The sequence below is a fragment of the Prosopis cineraria genome, unplaced genomic scaffold, assembly GCF_029017545.1.
Source record: "Prosopis cineraria cultivar Desert tree isolate PC_DT_omini unplaced genomic scaffold, ASM2901754v1 PC14, whole genome shotgun sequence".
Taxonomy (NCBI): Eukaryota; Viridiplantae; Streptophyta; class Magnoliopsida; order Fabales; family Fabaceae; genus Prosopis; species Prosopis cineraria.
The window spans coordinates 4,593,308-4,616,080 of record NW_026555345.1 but is presented as its reverse complement, the minus strand read 5'-3'; the positions used below and the strand labels follow the sequence as shown (position 1 = coordinate 4,616,080).

Below are 22,773 nucleotides of genomic sequence, written 5' to 3'. Positions count from 1 at the left end.
TTGGGAATCAATTTTAGGTAGCTTTGATTCTAAAGTGAAGCATGATGTTGGTGGACTAATCCTCCCAGTGGAGCATGACCATACCAAGTTTTAGCTCCATCGCATCCTAGTTCATTGATTTAAGCTCAATACGTTGTTACTTAAGCCTTCAACATCACACTTGAATTGCATAGCTACTACAGTCAGCCCATACGATTTCCTTGTCCAAATTGACTTTGGGAAATTCATGATAAAAATTCCAATTGACTTCAGAGTCACAATCAGAAATATAAATCTAGCAAATCAATATTACCCCTCCAAAACAAGAGCACCAGTCTACGGCGATATTAATCCCATTTTTGCGTTGTTTGCCAAATCTTCATCTTCACGCTCAGTTGTCCACTTACAGTGCAGATGTTCTTAAAAGTGAATCAGGACGGGATCTAAGGTAATTAAGTCACACATTATCACGCTAAAATAATATGCAAATAGCATAGCACAGCATACGATTGCAAGTTTCAATCATGTGCACTTAAAACACCAAACACGATTGAAATAAAATTCATGCATAGTAAACAGAGACACAGGTACAGGAAAGCAAATTCAAACCATCAAGGGCATATAATCTAGGATCCTAGTATTCATCTCCTTCGTCATCCTCACCCTCAGCAGACTCAGCACCGACTTCTTCATAATCCTTCTCAAGAGCAGCAAGATCCTCACGAGCTTCAGAGAATTCTCCTTCCTCCATGCCCTCACCCACATACCAGTGAACGAAAGCTCTCTTGGCATACATGAGATCAAACTTGTGGTCAATACGAGAGAACACCTCAGCAACACTGGTGGAGTTGGAAATCATACAGACAGCCCTCTGAACTTAGCAAGGTCACCCCCTGGAACAACAGTGGGCGGTTGGTAGTTGATACCACACTTGAAACCAGTAGGGCACCAGTCAACAAACTGAATGGTCCTCTTGGTCTTGATGGTGGCAACAGCAGCATTCACATCCTTGGGCACAACATCTCCACGGTACATCAAACAGCATGCCATGTACTTGCCATGGCGAGGATCACATTGGCCATCATAGATGAAGGCTCAAATGCACTGTTGGTAATTTCAGCACACAGAGAGATGCTCATCATGGTAAGCCTTCTCAGCTGAGATAACTGGTGCATAAGAGAAAGCATGAAGTGGATTCTGGGATAAGGAACCATTGGTCTGGAACTCAGTGACATCCACATTTAAGGCACCGTCAAACCTCAAAGAGGCAGTCAAGGAGGAAATAACCTGACGAAATCCAGGAAAATAATTTTAGCATTGAAAAACAATTTTAATATACAATGTTCCAGACATTGAAAAACAAACCCATAGGCTGATACAATATATCCCAACTTTGTTTAATATACCTGAGAACCAGACGGTTGAGGTTGGTATAGGTGGGCGCTCAATGTCAAGGGAGCGCCTGCAGATATCGTAAATAGCTTCATTGTCCAGAAGAACAGCCACATCAGTGTGCTCCAAGAGAGAATGGGTAAGAGGACACTGTTGTATGGCTCAACAACAGAGGTGGATACTTGAGGTGAAGGGTAGACTGTAAACCCAGCTTTGATTTCTTTCCATAATCAACAGACAAACGTTCCAGAAGAAGGGAACCAAGCCCAGAACCAGTGCCTCCACCTACGGCATTGAAGACCAAGAACCCTTGAAGACCAGTGCAGTTGTCAGCAAGTTTTCTGATGCGGTCCAGGCAAAGATCAACGATCTCTTTCCCAACTGCAATATAGTATTCAGCATAATAAACAATCTATGACAACATACATCGATAAATAAAAACAAAACAAAAGATGACGCTTTGATAGAAACACTTTACTGGTGTAAATGACCACGGGCAAAGTGTTTGGCAGCATCTTTCTTTTCCGCTGATCAACTGCTCAGGGTGGAAGAGTTGGCGATAAGTTCCGGTCCTCACCTCGTCAATGACAGTTGGCTCAAGATCTACGAAAACAGCCCGGGGAACGTGCTTTCCTGCACCGGTCTCGCTAAAGAAGGTGTTGAAAGCATCATCACCACCCACCCCCCACGGTCTTGTCACTGGGCATTTGGCCATCAGGCTATAGAATAGATTGCATATATTTGAGTTAAAATCAACAAGAAGCGTCCAGATCTAGAAAAACTATTAATTCTCGACACAAGCCGTTGGGTAATAGAAGCACAACGATATTACAGATCTGATGATTCAGAAGGCATTTGATTGTATAAGTGGGAAACAAGAAGGAAACAAAGCCACAGAAATGAACCGAAACTCTAATAACATTCAAAAATCCCAGATCTCGAAACTACGAAAACCAAAACCTAGATCCAGCACAGATTCCAGATCCAAAGCCATAATACTATAACTGACAACTATCAACTCCAGATCTGTGAACTAAAACAACTTGCAACACAAATGGCAGAAGATATACACCAAAACAAACGATAAAATTCAGATCCAGAGAGAAAAACCAAGCAAAAAACAAGAAAAACTTAGATCCGACCATTTAGCAACACTAATTGAAAGAGCAAGAGGAACAGATACTAACCCCGATTCCGTGCTCAAGACAATAGAGCTCCCAGCAGGCATTTCCGACCTGAATACCGGCCTGACCAATGTGAATCGAGATGCACTCTCTCATTGTCGCTGAACGGAGGAAAAGAGACGAGGATTGAAAGAATGAGAATCAGAAAACAGAAATTGCAGAAAAGACAGAGATCAAAGGCGTTTATCAAGACGCCTTCTTCTGAAACCCTTTGGATGGAAAGAGAAGGGTGAGATATGGATGGTACTTATAGGAGTAAGGGGGAGATATTTAAATTTTGAAATAGGGCGATGCGCTGTTGGGTTCCATACCAACGGACGGGAGGAAGGAATGAGTGGCTGAGACCCGTTGGCGTTGTGTTAGGATAACCAACCTGGTAACCCATGGGTTAATCTTTTCCTTTTGATTTTTTGAAATTTGAATCTATTGTTGGCCGCCGATTTATTATTTTATTTAGCCAAAATGCAAATTCCTTCATTCTTTAACGTCTTCATATTTAATTAAAAAAATAATAATTTTAAATTCTCATACTTTATTTATATTTTTGTTAGTAGTTCCTATATTTTTTTTAAATATTTTTACTTTTATATTTTTACTTTTTTATTATTTTAGATCTCTTTATGAATAAAGTATGGAGATCTTAAAATAATTTAAAATAATAAAAAATAAAAATATAAAGATCAAAAAATTAATAGCAAAATGTTAATAAAAGTATAGAAATTTAAAATTATATTTTTATTTTTTATTACATTTATTTTTTTTTTTTGGCCTGAGTTTTCACAGTAAAAGCATTTTTTGGCATGACACAAAAAAGTGTAAGCATTTTTTTTGCTGTGCAAGAAATTTTTTTTTATTATTCATAATACTCGAAGGCATTTTGTTTTATTATCATAAATATTTTTTATTGCATTTTACAAAGTTTTAAAATGTGATATTTTTTATATTGGTTTATTTTGGAGAAATTTTTTCTATTAGTTTGTCCAAAATTTTTACATATTTATTTTAATTATCTAAAAATATTTTTTTATTTTTGTTCATTAATAATATTAGAGACACGTCCATTTATAAATTTATTCTTATTCCTGTTTAATTTTTTTAATTGAAAAGGCAAGCAAACCTTGATACAAAAAGTTTTTAACAGTGCAAAGGGAGAAATTCTAAACAATTTTATTCTGCATACTAAACATACTCCAAAAAACTCATTATAAAATAGTATATTTACATAAAGCAATTCTAAAATGTAAGCTCGATGTTTTTTGTCTCGAGAAGCCAATGAATGAATTCAATTTTTTTTTATTATGTGGTACGACATCACCGTCTTTGTCTATTTGATATTGAACAAAATCTTCCATGAACGTATTTTGATACTTTGAAGAGCTCTCAATGCTATGTTTGTAAGGTGAAAAATGTGGGTTTGCAAAGAAGAAGAAAACCAGGGAAGAATAAAAAAATATTTTAATTTTTTATTTTAATGAGTTAGCACACCTATCATTTATTCTTTTTCAATTTTTATTAATAAGTATTATGTATCTATTTTGACGTTTATAAGTTACATGAAGAGTTGGTATTATGATGAATTATTAAATTTAAATAAATAACGGAAAAACCAACCTTCGCTTTTCTTTTCGGATGCATGATTAGAGAAGATTCAATTTGCTTTTCCAAAGATCATTCATTCACACTCCTATCCTATGAATCAATGGGACCTTCTTGGATGTAAATGGGACCACTTCTTGGATAGAAAAATGATACTCTCTCGTTTAAAAAAATATAAAATATTTTTAATTTTTTAAAATATAATCATTAATTTTTTGAAAATACTCCTATTAATAATTAACTTTTATTTATTTAGAGTATTAATAGGGATAAATATAAAAAGATAAATTAATTAAAAAGTAAATAACTACTTATTAGGAGGTAAAATTTAGTTAAAAATGCCTTACATTTTTTAATTGGAAGAGTATATTATGTCTTTTTCTATTTTTTTTAAAACCAATAATGAAAGAAAACTTTTATTAATTGTAGAAATAGAGGATCAAATTATATCATTTTTAAAAGTTTAACATTGCATTAAAAATGAGTTGATGTCCCTTAGTGACCAATTTGCCATTTAATCTTTTTAATTTTAATACTAAAATGGTACAAAATTAAAATATGTTGATCTTTTATATATTAATTTTTTATATAGGCTATTTTTTTTATGGAAATATTGGAATGGGATCAAGTGAGATGACTAAGTTTCATATTACTATCTGAAAGAATTTTTAAAAAGGAGTGAAATGGTTTGAATGGCTTTCCAAGCCATTATTAGATATCCTAAGGTCATGTTTGGTTATTGTAAAAAAATGAATTAAATTGAATTGAAAAAATCAAGATAAAAATGAATTAAATCATCATTTTTCATTATAAGTATAATAAAACTCATTAAATATACTATAAATGTAAAAATCATCATACCCTCCAAAAATATCATGAATCATGATTTCTAATTTTATAAATTAAATTAACCCTTCCTTTTATAAATGTGCTTACACATTTTCCTTTGATCATCTTATTTTTACTTTTATTTTTTTGAATCCATTTATTTCAAGTAAAATGTGACCTAAACCTTTTTTTTTACTCCCAATTTAGGGTCAAGGTGAAATCATCTGATATAAATAACATTATTATAAAATTACCTTTGTCATTCTCACCCATGTCACTCTCTCACTCCCTTTCAAACTAAGAAATTAAACATATGTAAATCAAATCTATTACTTTTATAATAATTCTTATTCTTAGACAATAATTAAAAAAATCATTCAATCCTCTATTAAAACTCCCAAACAATCGAATGTTTCGTGCTATTCCCATTCTTTCTCACTCCACTCCACTCTACTTGTTCTAGTAATGGACGTTTCATTGCCATATATATAACATAGTCTTCCCATGTGATTAATTTGACAATTTTATGATTTTTAATAATTAATTTTGGAAAATGTCTCTATACTTTTTCATTCGTCTTCTTTCCAAACGAATATATATATATATATATATATGCAGTCACTTTAAAATTACGAACATAAAACAAGTATAATATTGAAATGAGACAGAATGTTATAATTATAATTAAAAATATTTAAAATAGTTTTTTAGGGCTAAAAATTTAATCGTGTAAAAAAAAAGCTGTTCTTAATTAAATTTTACTTTTGAACCTGTCAATATTATTAACCTAAAAGCTGTTCCTGGATTAAATCAATCTCACTGAGTGAGATTTTTAACCTAAAATCAGGTCTAATATATATTATTAAGATGCTCTTTAGGTGGCAAGCCGTTCATTCTATTGACATCACAACTAACACATACAGAATATGATCTATTCAATGAAAGTCTATCCAATATTGTTTGCTACCCACAAATGCTATGTAGTGAATAATTCAGGATTCAGAATAATCTTAAAGGCATTTTAATCTAAAATGTGCATGGAAGCACATCCATATCTATTGCCTTCAAAGGGTGCATAAGGTATTATAAATAACCATCTTAATGGAGACGCAGGAGTCCCAATATTACAATCCCCAAATTCGGGAAGAATGATAACAAGGAGTAATAAAAAGCAAAATTATTCAATTTTCAAGTGACGTCTCAGTAAACAGCATAGCATAATTGAAGCAAGCAAATACGTGCAACAAGTTATGATCACGTGAGAGGCAATCAAGCCGGCCCAACATGCGGGCAACTGGTCAGCTTCTTAGCTTGTGAAATATAAAATGAAATACTAGACCAAGATTAAACAGGAAATATAATGTCAACTCTACTTGCTCTTAATTGGGTATGAATTTAAATGTCCCCAACAAAAATAAAACAAGATACTAATGTACTCGTGAACATTTTCATAATTTAAATTGGGGAGATCAATCGATGTGTTCCCAGGTGGGAAGTGGGAGAAAAGGGATTTCATGATATGTTTACACAGTCTGTAGAAAAAATGCAGAAGATTCTCGTTCAGGTGCTTTCCGGATTCATTGTCAGTCAGTCAGAATTGCAGCCACGGTTGCTTCCACTACTGCCTTATGTTTGTAGTTTCTCTAATATTCATCAGTTCTAAGTTCCTTTTTCTCTAAAGGAAGATATTATTCTTCATTCAAGTCGCAGGCTGTAAACCATCCAACAATGGAAAATGGTTCTCTAAACGAGTCAAGTAACAGGCTGCACACCATTCCAAGTGTGGAACTCTTCATCAAGGCCGTTCATTTTTTGGCTTCGGCTTTCTTGTAGATAAGTGACACCAGACCACACCCCCCGGATTAACAGGATGCTCACAAACACTGCACTTCCAAATGTGCATACCACCTACAGCGAATAATTATAGGTATCAATAGGCAAGAACAAGAAGTAGAAATCTTGAAAGAGGCACTAAACCAAATTCTCCAAGCCTGAAAGAATAATTGCTTTTCACTCCCAGCCAAAAATGGAAAAACAAAATAAACACTTATATTTTTAACAGAATTTCTGAATGTACATCTTATTCAGACGACTTTGCCTCCAGATCAATTAACCTTAAGTACTCTAATTTGACAATTTGCTGAAAAGCAAACGTTGACGGAAGGAATTTAGCGTTTTTGATTGTCTGAATTACATTGTTATATTACTATTAGAAGACATGGAAACATAATTTAATTATGGCTGATTGACGTGTGTAGAGATCGCATGCCTCAGGGAAACAAAGTCTGACAAAATCAGATCCTAACAGGAACGAGTAAATTCGATCTTCTCAGGGATTAACAGAAACAAACTAAAAGTACAAGAAACCAACATTCTAAATGCTGCAGCATTGATCAGCATCCAAATTTTATGGACATCACTTAAATTTCTACATGCAGTGATTTCCTAATTTAAATTTTTTTTAGCTGCAGATTTCTCAATTTAATTACTTGTGTGCAATCCAACATTGACAAACATCAAACTTTAGGCATGTATATCTTGTGACAAAAACCTTCGCAAAGGTGAGTATTTATATTGCCCCCAATGATTAAAAATAAAGGTTAAGAGCCGTTTTTATCTTTGAACTGTACACGAAAGTTCACAAATGACCTTAACTCAACTTGGGGTCAATTTCATCCCTCAATCTTAAAATTTTACACCCTCTGTGCCCTTGGCATTAATTATTCATTATTAGGGCCCACATAAATTTTTAAATATTTTTTAATAGTAAAATATAATAGTGGGATCCACTTAATATTTTTTTTATTATATTTTTTGAGGCTAAGGGTCTAAAATGCCCTTCAGCTAAGCGAAAAGAAACAAAGTCACCCCTAAAGTTAAGAAAATATTATTTATATCTCTCAACCGCTAAAATTTTCGATTTAATCACCCTACCTCTATTCTATCAATTTTTAACGTTAGTGGGGCCCATATTTAAATTTTTTAATATTTTTAATAAGTCCCATCATTTTTTAATTTTTTTATAATTTTAAAAAAATACCCCCTCTCTTTCCCTCTCTCCCTATTCTCCCTCTCTCCTCTCTCTCTCTCCCCCCTTCATTCCCTCTCTCATTCACTCGTTCTTGGATTAAAGCAAGTGGAGTGGCGATGGCAGAGTACCTAGCATGCTGATTGCATTCTTATTATCGTTGTGAATGGCCACACTGAAAAGTGCACCGAAAGCATGTTCTTGCAATGGTTGGCAGAGCTTTAGCACCATTTAGTAATGACAAATTTGAGGGCAAAGTTAGAAATTACGGTAGAAAAATCAGGCTTGGAGCTATCGGAAAGCCATGACATGAGATTTAAATTTTTACAAGTTTGAAAAGACACTCACCCGGAGGTGACGCCTAAGCCATGAGGAAACCTACTAAAAATATTTAAAACAAAATGGTGGGACCTACTAAAAATATTAAAAAATTTTAAATGTGGCTCCACCAAAGGTGAAATTTGACGAAATAGACAACAGAGTAATGAAATAAAAAAATCTTAGCAATTGAAGGATATAACTAACTTTTTCTTGACTTTAAGGGTGATCCTAACCATTTCTGCTTAGTTAAAAGGCATTTTAGACCTTTAACCTTATAAAAAATGGTAGGTCCCACTAAAATATTGAAAAATTCAATGTAGGTCCCACTAACAGTGAAATTTGATGGAATAGACAACAAGGTGATGGAATTGAAAATATACACAGTTAAGAGATAAAAATGACCCTTCATTGACTTTAGGGGCAATCCTGACCCTTTCCACTTAGTTGAGGGACATTTTAGACCTTTAACCCTAAAATAATCCTATTATTACAGCATTCTTTTAGCAATTATCAAGAGAAGAGAGGATGCATAATGCAAATCCTAAACAAGCTCAAATGGAAAAGACACTGCACACAGGGATGGCAAAAAAATCCACATGTTCAGGTGTCCCTGCTGATTGCCCCATTCAATTATCTGAACTGAGGAATTTGTACCCCATGGAGATGGGAATGAAAACCAAACTACCCCTATCAGTGACTCCAAGTTGGAAATAAGGATCATGTGCCAGTTCAAATTACTCAAGCACCCCTCATACATTGACAAATACCTCCATTTTATAGTTTCATATTAACCACAATCATTCTGAAAAAATAATTTATTTTGCAATTAATGAGCAATAATTGTAGCCCCTCCCATGTTAAAACTCTCCAATTTCCTTTCATTTGCCTCTCAAGAGGATTCAAGAAAACCCTATCAGCGAGTCCCTTACTGCTGCCAAAGCTTTTCACCTTCACATTTCAGTTTCTCTTCCCTCAAAAATTCCAGGTTCTTGATTCTACACTCCCTTTTGCTTTCTTCCATTTCTTTGTAAAATTGTATATTCCTTGAAGGTCTTCACAATTAGGTAGGTTTGGGATTTTTCTCATTGATTAGCTCTAGCTAATTTTTGTTCACTACATGAAGGAATTTATTCAGCTGCTATTTCCAGTAGTACTTTTGACATTTTGATTTTGTGATCTGGTCCTTTTCCAATGGCAAATATCATATTTTAAGTAACTCCCTAGATATTCTTATTTAAAGTTGAACGTGCAGTTCTAAATTGGTTATATGGTTTGAATCTGTCTTTCATATTTATCTTTTTTTTTTTGTTTTAGTTTTATTGGATTTTACTTAACTTTTTTGCCATTATTGTTGTTGGCATACAGGTTCCCCACAGATCCCCATATCCTTATGGGGCTATTCATAGTTCTTGTATCCCAATTGTCCAAAGTGAATTAAATCAAAGAAAAACCTTAACAAAAGTACATGAAGAATATCTAAATTCTTGAAAGAGACTCCAGAATACTTGTTACTGGACCAAGAATTACAATACAAGAATAGGCTAACCATCCACTTTCACATTCTAATCAACATCACAAACTACTAAAGTAGGAATAGCTTCAAATTCAAATCATCCAGTTTAATAAGGCTCCCACACGATGCTTCAAGCAAAAAAATATTTGGCTATGCTTTATTATGCACATCTCCATAAATATCATTAAAATACCAGAGAGATACTAGTATCCTAATGAATGTCCCCTGAATGCAGAAAGTATGCTTTAATTAGTTCACATTAGATGCTAGAGTTGGCAGCAACAACGTTGTTAACAATATTCATGCCCATTTCAAATAGATGAAGATAATACCTCAAGAAATGCCTTAAAAATCCACAAGAATGCCAGCACAAGGACACCATTTACAGAAAATCCCACCTGCATTATAAGAATGAGCAAAAAGAAAAACCACAGTCCCACTTTTACTTGAAAGTTGAGTAAAATCCAGCTTTAGCCCAGGCATCTGAAGAGAGGAAACGGGTGATTTTATTATAAAATTTGACCTAACACATTCACGAATTTCTTGCATGTACCAGAACCCCAAATAGAAGACATTATCCAATTTAACGGATGTATGATACAGAAACCCTTTCTCCATTTTCTGTAGATTACTCAACCACTATGACTCCACTAGGGTACCATGGAAGTGTGCATTCCCCACTAGAGCTTGAAGGCTTGGGTTGAGGGTTGGCATTTAGGAGAGCGCTGATATAACTGAAATAAATTGATTGTGATTGCGTTCCCTAGTTAAATGTCAGATTAACATCCATTTTCCTAACTCATCACCTATTCTTAGGAAAAGACACGGAGTCAGATAAGAAAATACTTTACTTACAAGGAAAGCATACGTTAATTAACTCTTATTTTCATGGATTACAGGAAATTGCGCGAAAATATAAGGACTCAAGAGAACGATCCTAACCAGCTTCGTCGAAATGGCTTGAGGAAGAACAGACCGAACTGCCGTTCTAGCTCTCTTTGACACCTTTTGGAACATATTGCGAAGAAACCTTACCAATAGATCCAAACTTCTCTCTTCTTCGTCATCGTCGTTGCCGTCGTCCTCGTCATCGTCGATGCCACCGCGTGCCGAATTGATAGCGCGTCTCCATTTGCCAGGATCATCGACCAAATTACTGTCGTCCTGAAACAAACTCAAAACGCAATTACAACTGAAATCTCAAAATCATACTGGAAAAAACTCACAAATGTTATCTCGAACCTGAGGGAAATTGGGGACACGTGATCTTGAAGCCTGCTGAGGAAGGACGATGATTCGTGGATCACGAAGTCGAAGAGCGGATTTGGGTAGAGGAATAGTAGAGCGAGGGATTCGAAATAGTGGAGAAGATTGAACTGCGGTCGAAAAAACCATTACGGTGATTACAAAGCCGAACCACAATAAATAACTTCTTCCACCCGCTCTGCTGAAACAGTGTCACCAACCACCATTGGAGTTCGGAGATGGACACAAATGCAATGCCAAGGTCGCTCCAAATGTTTTAATCGGTATGTGGAACAATGTATCGTATTCCATGTGCTTAGAAAATGTCCAAACTGTCCCACGATCCGCGGGGGAGGGAACTGCCCGAGATTGTTTCTTGGGCCGTTCCTTCTTTTTTGAATTTGTGGCCAGGGCATCTAATAAATTTTTCAGTTTCGTTTTCATTTGTGTTATTTGAAAAGGACTGTTTTGGCACGATTTTTTGTGGAGCATCACAGCCCTTTAAATGTGAGAGTATGCCAAGCATGTCAAAGGGTGTATCCTCGTATGATTGAATGGGTTTTCAAAATCTTTTGTTTCAATTTTCTTAAAAAGTCGAGTGACTAACAAGAACAATAATGAATGCATTGTCAATGATGGGTAAAGCTTGATAACATTATTTAAGGAAAAGCAAGTACAATGATCTGCCTCGTAGATATGAAAAGGCAAATAAGACATTGAAGCTAGTTTCGGACACTAAGTGCCAATTTGGTTAGGCAAATAATCAATTTCTTCAGCTGGACATTAAGTGCCTATTTGGTTAACAAAAAAAAAATCTAAACATCAACTTTTGTCATTAATTGATTATTAGTGTTAAAATTAATTTTTTTTGAAAGCTGTATTTGTGAGCTTCTAGGGAAAAGCTAATCAAAGACATTGGGAAAATTACAAATAAAGGCTCAAGAAAAAATTAAAAAAGGCATAAAATTTAATAAAAATAAAATTCATTTTAGAAAGAAATTTAATAATATTAAATACAAATTTATCTATAATTTAATTTTAAAAAGAAATATCCTTTATGGTAATTTATACAACTAAAATTGATTATAAATAAATTATCCAAACATTTTTAATTCTATTAAAATTAATTTTAAAAAAATAATATCCAAACAGATTGCGTAATAGAGATAATCCAAACAAATTATGATTAAAATCTATCACTTAGTGCCTGTTTGGATAGCGTCTTAATTGATTATTTGAGGCAAAAAAATTAATTTTTGGCAAAACTATCCAAACACTCATTTGTCCAGAAAATCAATTTTTGCCAAAAAAAATTAATTTTTTCTCAAAGCTCCCAGACTTGGCTTTTGCATTCAAATTATCTATCAAATATGAAAAAAAAATACAAGGAAGGCCCAAGAAAAAATTGTAAGAAAGGCACAAAATTTAATAACATTAAAAAATTATGGTAATTTATATAGCTAAAATTGATTCTAAATAAATTATTCAAATATCTTCAATTCTATTAAAATTAATTTTAAAAAAACAGTATCCAAACAGATCGTATTATAATATAATCAATTATGATAAAAATCTACCACTTAATCAATTATTTTTATAATTTATTACACCTAACTAAAATTCAAACAGGCACTTAATCAATTATTTTTTTATAATCTATTATATCCAACTGAAATCTAAACGAGCATTAAGTTGGCACAAGAAAAATAAGTTGCGCTGGGCGAATTAGAGATGATGCAGGGCTAGTAGAAATATTTGTGCTAAGCAAGTCTAGTATAAATTTGGTAGAGTATCAAGATCCCTTAAATTACACGCTCATTACCTATTTATAACAAATGATAATGGCATATTCTCTTTCAAATTCACACTTGGCACCAATAGGAGTACACAGCTGTTTGTGCCTTTAAATCTCTAAGAAAGCTCCATTGTGCGAAAAAATAAGCGTGAGTGCGTTGAGAATATTAAAGAGTGGATGAAGTGGGCATAACTTAGTCAAGCCTTTTCTCAAAATGCACCATCCCACTTATTCGTGCAAGATTGAACTATTAAGGGGCCAAGTGTTCTTCTTTTCTAGCTTGGTCTTTAGATATCACCACAATTAGGCCTATCGCTCTGATTTTGGTTCAAACAAAGTGTTTTGTTTCATTTGATGTCAAGCATTATCCGTTATCGTATTAAAGATAGTCCTATTATCAATAACTAAATGTAAGTATCTTCCAACGAGATTTGAAACTTTGATTCGCCTTGTATATTTATATTTATATTGATGATATTCTATTTTCTTTTTATTTCCTCTCTCTAACTATATTTAATTTAATGTCAATATGTTAAGTTTAGACTAACTTTATTATTCACCATAATCAACATCAATGTAACAAAAATCAAACCAAACTACGGTATGCTAGTAATTGGCAAATCGCATGGGTTAAAGCCCCATATCATCCGTGTGTTGAATTTCTTTTTATCAAATTAAAAATAGAATGAAATAGGAAAATGCAATAGAAATATGTATATAAAAGTAATGATTGATGTGCAGTCAAAAAAACAAAAAGAGAAAGAGAATATTCAGGCCTATTTGGGTTTTTTCAAAAACAATTTTTTATTTTTAAAAACAAAACAATTAAAAAAACTTGTTTGAATGAGTGTTTTTAATCTAACTATTTTCAGTTTTTGTTTTCATTTCATTTTTTTATTTTTAAAATACATTATATTTGATTATTGAAAACTATGGTTATCTTGATCAATAATTATTATAAGCCACTACTATTAATCGCTAGTGACCATCTTTATTGGCCAATTTTTTAATCCTTAAACTATTTTTAAATTAGCACATTCAAATAGATTTTCTTTTTATTTGTTTTTTAAAAATAATTTCAAAAATTGCATAGCAAAATAGGTAGTAAAAACAAAAAAAATGAAAACAAAAACCAAAGAGTTATTTAAATCATGTTTGGTTTGGCAAGATTATGATAGTGCTGTTGGTTATTTTGTTTCGAAGGCATGCTAAAAGAATTAATCATCAATCTTGACAACAAATCTAACTTCTTAATTAAATGACAAGTCTAGGATCTTTTGTCATGATTTCATATGATGCGAGTGTTGGATATTATAAAATATTTATGAGTCCTTCAAAAAGAAATATTATAATTTGATAATATTGATTATTATAACCCCCTACTTAAATCTATTTATTTAGCCTCATTATTTTTATAATAGATTTTTAAATGTGATTAAGGTAGTTTTATTGCCCAATTTTTTAAAGTCGTTGCCTATAAAAAGTAATGCTTACCACATGTTTTGCAGGAGCTTTTGTGCTCTTAGCCTTTCTCTCCACTTTTATCACATTGCTTCATTGTGCATATACTTGACTTTATTCCATGAATTTATGTTGTTCAGTGTTCTTGCTTTTAGTTGGAAGAGTCTATTTAATCTCAAAAAGTTGTCGCTAATCAACCTAATGTGGTGAAATAGCTTTTAAGAACAGTATCTTTAGACACAACTCAAACTATGATTTTGAGTTAAAGTGCTAACAATCTTAAGAGCTAATTCCCATTAATTCATTTGGTTAAAGTGCTACTCGAATGGTTTGATCAAAGTTCTGGTAAGGTTTATCTAAATTCGTCTGGGTGATCACAAATGGAAATGAGATAAGTTTAAATATCTAGTTTTGCTTTATTTGCTTCTAGTTTATTATATTATATTGTGATTTGTCGCTAAAGAATTCAAATAAGTTGTGCAAGAGCTATTAAATTTTATAAATGCATGATCATGTGATTTTGAGTATATGCAAAGAACGTGGAAGGAAAAGACAATATTCTGGCATATATATGTTTAAGCAATGAAATTGGAAATAAAGTTTTTGACAACTTGACATAGAGTAAACATTCAGTCAAGTACTATTTGTTGCATATTTCAAATATGACATGGAATAAGAAATTAAAACTTGCTTATACATTCATGTAATGATACCTTTTTCGAATAAAAGGTTGAAACATTATATTAATCCACGCTTTAGCATTCTCATTGTTTGTTCAAGTGCTGGCTGTGTTTCTAAAAGAGGTGCTTATGAGGAGTTATCAATAGTCCTATATTATATACATTGATGTTGGTGGCTAGAAGTGGAATCTTGTTTTCTGCTCGTGTGGGAAAAAAGAAAATGATAGTGGGTGTGAACACAATGAAGTAGTAGGGTTGGGTTATGGGTCTATGTTATTTGATGTGGGGCATGCAGTAAAGGCGAGCAATGATTATTATGGTTGGTAATGTGTCTTCAAGCTGCTTCTTAACCACACTCACTTCAAACCTAATACCACACATATGATTGTCAAACTCTTGCTAGCAAGTATTCTCTTAGCACAAGTTGTTGAAATGAGGTATGAAATACTCTTGTGCTCTCTCTAAAGTTTGCTTTACATTTCTAAGTAATTGTCGCTTAAGATTATGTCCAGTCATTTGACAAACTATTTAACAATGGATATTCTATGAATCATTGAATACAATATGTGGGTCCAAACTACTAAAGAGAATTGATTACTAGTAAATTTTCAAAACTCACAAAAACATGATTAAGTATAGCTGTTATAAAGGCTTTTAATGTTTTTAATGTGAGTTATTTTGCTGAGAACAATTTTTTGAATTTTGTGAAGCTACATTAGGCAATGGATTGAATATTTTTGGCAATTTTTTCCCATTTGATGCATAATTTTTTGATATACGTGGAAACCACTTTATTGCATGGCTATGATGATGCATTACCTCCATTATAAATTAATGGGTTCTTAAAAGGACAAAAAGAGGGAATTGAATTGGCATCAGTTTATATGTCATTACCATTGAATTCATTTGAATGTAAATATTGGTTAATGACAGGTCTGAAATTTAAACTATTTTGGTTTGGTTTGAAACATCCTAAACACATGAGGTATGCTTAGATGTTATAGTTGGTGCATTTAAGAAATTAAAATATTATCAGCCTTTATATGTTAATTTGTAAATTATAGGGTGTTCGATTAAATTAAAACCAGACATGTTTTTTAACATGCTTGAATGAGGTTTTCATGAATTGAATAATTATAATTAAGTGGATGTTACACAAATGATGAGGTGATGAGACATCAATTTTTTGATATAGCATTAACCCATAGGATGCATTGGTGATTTAATTTAAATATTATAACGTTGCCTTCTTGCACATGAAATTGACCTTGGTTTAATTCAATGGTTGAGAAATATCTCATATTGGCCTTAATATGTCATATAGCCTTATTGAGAGATGTTTAGAGTGTTTTTCTTACTATGCTGAATTTAATGGTGTGTGAATTTAAAAAAAATGATGGTGACATGGTGTCTACAAACTTGCACAGTTTCATAGATGTCCTGGAAAAATTTGTTATCCACTCACGTATTGATATTTAAACTGTGAGTGATCTTTGCATGTGTTATAATATGTTTATAATTATGAGAAATTTTAATTTAATTAAAATGAAAGGAGATTATATGATGAGATTATAATTTAATTAGAATTAGTATAAATCATGAACATATTTTTCATATAATTAAAATATTTTAAAGTGTGCGGGTGTGTAGCAAAATTACTTTGTTTTACCCTTAAAAGTGTGCTATGTCAAATTGTCAACCTTATTTTATAAATGCTAAGATGTTTTTGTGTCATGATTTAGGCAAATAAATTAATTAAGAGAAGGCTATTATTTGCACGAGGGCAAAGTTTGTAATTTTGTGTGGCTTGAAACAAGCATTATGACGGTGACACAAAATTTAATCACTTATCTAGTATGGTAGATAAATATATTTTGAAATAGGTGCATGACTTATTTAATTATCTTGGCATGAACATTGATTATTGTGATTGTAAATAATGATTTTTATGTATTATGATTCATATGAGAAAAATAGAATATTTTCTAAATTATGGGATTGTGAATAATGGATCCCTGTTGTACAAAATATATGAATGTTAATGTAATAAGATCTACTAGTGATTATCCACCCTTAGTGGTGATGGAAGCAAATATAATAATAAGACCATAGAGTTTATTGCTCTAAAATTGAAGGCTAAGTTGTGGGGAATTTTCATAGTAATTATTTTGATGTAAATCCAACACTTAATGTCGATGAACATTCCTATGATTCAAACATGATATTAAAAAATAATGAAAACGAGATGATTTTAGTGCTCAATCTATGCATGTATGTATAACCAAATTTTTTAGAGCTTGTTGCATTTAATCCATGACATATATTGTGTGGAGATTGAGCATATCAAGTAATCTCATAAGAGGACAAGACAAATGAATGTTTGAGGGATACCATAAATGTTGGTATCACATATAATATATTTCTATTGTATTAAAGTAATCTAATAATGTAAATTGAATTCTATATTCAAATGAGAAAAAATTTATTAGTGGCCAAATAAAATATTATATGAGTCAAAGTATATTACTTTGAAGTTGGCTAATAATGAGACTAAGTAGTTGAGAAATTTTTTAGTAAATAATATTGAATTGAGAATAAAACTGACACATATTATGTCGATTATTTGTGTAATTGCCAAAAGGTGATAGTTATCGCAAAGAGAACGATGGCATATGTAGACATCATTTGATACAATTAAGCATTCTTAAAAAGGAAGCTATCTTAATTGATCATGTGAGATCAGATGTAAATTTGATGGATCCATTAACTAGTCCTTAGGGATGATTTTAATTTTTAAAATGTCAAGGGGAATGGAACTTAAAATTATTTGAAATTAACGATGATGACAACCCAACCTTTATGATTGAAGATCCTATAAAAAAGGTTTAATAGGTAAGAACAAGTCATTTGTTAGTTTTGCTAGCACTAAATTTTCTGTTCCTTTCTATGGCTTGAGAAAGTGCTAGAATGCATTGATCGGAGGTTGAACGAAAGCTCTTAATGTTTTTCATAGCTCTTACGAGTGGTGTATTCATTACAGACATATTTGATGAAAATACCTATACAAATATAGAGTGGGGCTGCTCCTATAAGATCATGGCAAAATCTCTAAAGCATTTGTTAAATCAGGTGTGTGCATGATCGATAATGTGCAAAATTATTATTAATAATAGAAATTGTGGGGATATAATCCAACTAATAAGATCTTTAGTACATGACCAAGATCTGTTGGTTTAATAACAAAGTTATAACGACTTTTTTGTGTGTTAAGTTTTATTAGTCTAGGTTTAGTTCAAGTCGAACAACACCAAATTCAAAGTGATTATCTTCCATTGAATAACTCAGATGATAGTAGTCTTTTTGATACTTGTAGGGGATTGTTGCAATTGTGTCAAAAAGAAAAGTCTTATGTTGCTTAAATGAATGGAGGCCTTAGTTTATAAATACTAAGATGTGAACTTAGGCCTAGTAAATGGGTTTAGAGGAAAAATGAGCTTTCACATAAAATTGCATATGAGTTAGACACAGTACTGGGCAATTTTCAAAATTTTGGAAACTAATTTTGGAGATACAAAATTATTTGTATAAGATAGTTTTTCAAAAATTCTCCTTCCTTTTGAACTATGTGGAAGATTCTTGGATATTATAAAATATCTTTAAGTATTTCAAAAGGAATTATTATAAATTAATAATAGTAATTATCCTCCCATTTTAATTTAATCAGAATTATTGTTGTCAAGGCATGGAATATTTTTCATGTGATTGAAATATTTGAAAGTATGAAGGTGCCTAATGTGTGGAGCATCTTGCAAAAAATGATTTTGCTTTACTAAAAAATATGTTGTGCCAAAATATTGGCCTCATTTTATAAATGCCAAGATATTATTTTGTGTTGTGATTTAGAGAGGAAAATTAATTAAGAGGAGGCTATTATTTATATAAGATCAAAGTTTGTTAATTATGAAATTATGTGTTTAGAAATAAGCATCATGATGATAGCACAAATTTAATTATTTGTTTGTGTAGATAAATGTATTTGAAATAAGTACATGACCTATTTAATTATCTTGGCACAAATATTTATTGTTGTGAATAATGATTTGTTCATGTGTTATGGTCCCATAAGATGAATAAAATATTTGAAAGACACTGTGAATTATGATATTGTGTATCGTAGATTCTCACTGTATAAAATATACGGATGTTAATTGAATTATAAATTCATGTGAGGAAATCCACAAGAAATAATCCACTTTTAGTAGTGATGAAAATAAATATGATGATACGACAATAATAGAGTTAGAATGCATTACTTGAAATTGGAGGCTAAGCTGTGGAAAATCTTCATCGCAATTATCTTGATGTGAAACCGACACTTGTTGATGAGCATTCCCATGATATTAACATTTTTTTAAAATGAAAATGGGATGATTCCATTGCTCAATTTATATATGCATGTATAAATTTTAGAGAGTTTATTGTATTAATTAATGTTAATCCCATGATATAGTTATGTTGTGTGGAGATTGAGCATATTAAGTAGTTTTATAAGAGGATGAGACAAGTGAGTGTTTGAGGGATATCATAAATGATGGTATCACATATAATGAATTTCCATTATATTAAAATAATACAATGGTGGAAATTTAATTTGATATTCAGATGAGGAAAAATCTATTAGTACCTAAATAAATTAATATATGAGCCAAAGTTTATTACTTTAAAGTTAGTTGATAATAAGGCTAAGTAGTTGAGAAACTTCTTAGTAAATATTATATTATGAGTAAAACCGATACAAGCCATATCAATATAGCTATTGTAAAGAGAATAATGGCATTCGATGACATCGTTTAAGATACAATTAAGCATGCTAAAAAGGGGGAGTTTTCTCAATTGATTATGTGATATCAAATGTAAATCCGACAAATTTGTTAACTAGCCTCTGGGGATAATTTTAATTATTAAAATGTCGAGGGGAATAAGACTTAAGCCTATTTAAAATTAACAATGATGGTAATCCAACATTTATAATTGGAGATCCCATGAATGAGATTCAATAGATAAGAACAAGTCACATGTTAATTCTGCTAGTACAAAATTTTTTGTCCCTTCCTATGGCTCGAGAAAGTACTAGAATGCATTGACCGGAGATTGAGCGAAAGCTCTTAATGATATTCATAGTTCTTTTTGGATGGTGTATTCATTGTAGATACACTTAATGAAATCACCCATACGAATGTGGATTGGGGCCGCTTCTATGAGATTGTGGCAAAATCTCTAGAGTATTTGTTAAAACCAGGTACGCACAAGGCAGGTAACGTGTAAAACCATCATTAATAGCAAAAATTTTAGGGGTATAATTTGTTAGATATTATAAAATATTTATAAGTATTTCAAAAGAAAATATTATACTTTAATAATATTGATTACTATAACCCCCTACTTAAATTTATTTATTTAGCCTCATTATTTTTGAACTGGATTTTTTAAATGTGATTAGGATAGTTTTATTACCTAGTTTTTTGAGTTCATTGCCTATAAAAGGTAGTGCTTGCCACATATTTTGGAGGAGCCTTTGTGCTCTTAACCTTTCTCTCCTCTTTTATCACACTGCTTCATTGTGCATATACTTGAGTTTATTCTTTGAATTTCTATTGTTCTGTATCTTTACTTTTAGTAGAAAGAATTTGTTTAATTTTGAGGAGTAGCCACTAATTAACTTAGTATGGCGGAATAGCTCTTCAGGATAGTGTCTTTGAGCATGACTCAGACTATAATTTTACCCACTTTTGCTAACAATCTTAAGAGCTATTCTTGACAAGTTGATCTTGTTTGGTTTTACTAAATTGTACCCACTAAAGGTATGTTGTGATGAGGTAGTAAGATTCGATGATGTTTATAAATAAAATTGGGTATTGGGGATGTGAATATCAAAACATATGTTGAGATAGGCAACGGTGAATATGAACACTATCAATGCCAAATTTGCCCTCAAATTCGAACTCATTTAAAACCTCACATGTGCGTGCACGCACGTACTCACCACATTTTAGATGAAAGAGAACTCCCAAAATGAATGCTCCAATAGTAGTGGAAGGTTGAAAGCTAAGAGAGAATCTCCAGACAAAGTAACTTGTCATTATGTAGAGGTAGTGGATGTGCTATCATTGAATGTGTTTTCTAGAGATTGTTTTATCATTCACGTGTCATGGTTCAGATATGCCACAGGTATGCTTTTTTCATACCAATAATTTTACTGAAGATATTAGCAATGGAGTGAATAATTAAAAGCATGTATATATATATATATATATATATATTTAACAAAGGAATTATAATATCCAACAATCCTCCACATATAATCCCATAAATGATTTTACCCACTTTTGCCAACAACTGTTCAAGATAAAGAAAATTGAGAATGGGAAAAAAAAGATATAGAGAAATTGAAGATCCACGAATTGGAAATAAAGTAATAATGAATATAGTGTGGCTAGTGTTATAAAAGAACATTACTAAAGGACTCTTTAAGATGGAAAATGAAAGAAAATGTCAAAACAAAGGTGCTATGGATTTGATGGATGCTGAAAATGAACATGATGCAAGTTTGTGCAGGGTGTTATAGATCTATTGGATGTTGGAAATCTTGGAGCTACGTTGGATGAGTGTGGACCTACAATGGATGTGAAGAAAACAATAACAATGTTTTGAATGCTTGGATCAATTGCTAATAATTGTTCCTTTTTAATTTACTTAAGTGAGGCAGGCCTATAATGCTAGGCACTCGCACAAAAAAAGAAAGAAAGAAGAAATTGGCATGTATTTATTTTAAGTTTTTCAGGAAATATGTAAGCGTTTGTTGGTGTCTAAATGTGTTTCTACTCTTTTGATTTCCTTTTTATAGACAAACTGGGGAAATTTTTTCCTATCTACTTGTCCTTGCAACTCTTACCTTTAATGGGCTACTGTTATAGTTTCTTCCCAAATTCCCTCTAGTTCTTCTACTTGTTAGAAAATGCTTAGGGATAGTTTTTGCTACCATTAACTACATTTCTAGAACTTTTTAGGGTGGGCTAAAGTGAAATTAAAACATGGTCGAAACAATAGATAGTAATAGAAGTATTTGAACATAAATTGTTAAAAAAAATATTTGAATATAATTAAAAAGTCATGAATTTCTCTAGTTATAAAGATGTGGTTAAGAACTAACGAAATGAAAATAATGTTTAAACTAAATGGGCGAGCTAATAACATTTTTGGGCATGCATTCAATTCAATCAACTTTTAGAAGAAATGAAGATCAAATAAATATATTCCTATAGAATGAGGAAAATGTTATCCCACTATGTTTGACAGTTCCTTCCACCTTTTGGTTTCCTTTTCCATCTCCATGCAAGCCTTTTATTATTAACCAAATGTAGCATACAGAAGTTTAATAGGTTTATTTAAAAGAAAAATGGTTTTTAGGTACAAACTTAACTTTGGTTGGACTGTTCCATCCCTACCATTTACAACTCCCTCAATTTTTAAATCTAAGTAGAACTTTTACATGGTTTCTTTTAATTATAAGCAAAAACAATAATTTTCAAGAAATATTTACAACATCATTCCTTAATCGCCCTTCATTAAATAATAGTATAATTAAATAAGGGAAAAATAAAGGACTAATCACAATGGCATTTTAGTCCAAATATTTCATCTTCAAATATAGTTATTAGAATTAACCAACTTTCTTAAACTATGTTGGTTAG

General features: G+C 31.9%; 2 protein-coding genes across 5 annotated transcripts; both read right to left on the bottom strand.

Annotated features, from left to right (window-relative positions):
* Nucleotides 1–423: 423 nt before the first annotated feature.
* Nucleotides 424–2,869, bottom strand: LOC129293965 (tubulin alpha chain). The gene is given in 14 exon segments (XM_054932122.1): nt 424–855; nt 858–1,058; nt 1,061–1,100; nt 1,102–1,160; nt 1,163–1,191; nt 1,193–1,274; nt 1,393–1,422; nt 1,425–1,514; nt 1,517–1,582; nt 1,585–1,752; nt 1,845–1,887; nt 1,889–2,053; nt 2,055–2,090; nt 2,559–2,869. Coding segments are annotated over 14 exon segments (1,344 nt in total). The 5' UTR covers nt 2,652–2,869; the 3' UTR covers nt 424–613.
* Nucleotides 2,870–6,337: 3,468 nt separating this feature from the next.
* Nucleotides 6,338–11,439, bottom strand: LOC129293878 (protein SHORT HYPOCOTYL IN WHITE LIGHT 1-like). 4 transcript variants are annotated; one of them, XM_054931999.1, is made up of 4 exons: nt 11,084–11,431; nt 10,877–11,005; nt 10,174–10,239; nt 6,338–6,887 (listed from the first exon to the last, which is right to left on the bottom strand). In XM_054931999.1, the coding sequence occupies exons 1-4, from the start codon at nt 11,234–11,236 to the stop codon at nt 6,732–6,734; spliced, it is 504 nt and encodes a 167-aa protein (XP_054787974.1). In that variant the 5' UTR covers nt 11,237–11,431; the 3' UTR covers nt 6,338–6,731. The 4 variants fall into 4 exon arrangements, with proteins under 4 accessions (XP_054787974.1, XP_054787971.1, XP_054787972.1 ...); XM_054931996.1 differs by having other exon boundaries at nt 10,784–11,005; nt 11,084–11,428; XM_054931998.1 differs by having other exon boundaries at nt 6,805–6,887; nt 10,174–10,324; nt 10,784–11,005; nt 11,084–11,439.
* Between the last annotated feature and the right edge of the window lie 11,334 nt (nt 11,440–22,773).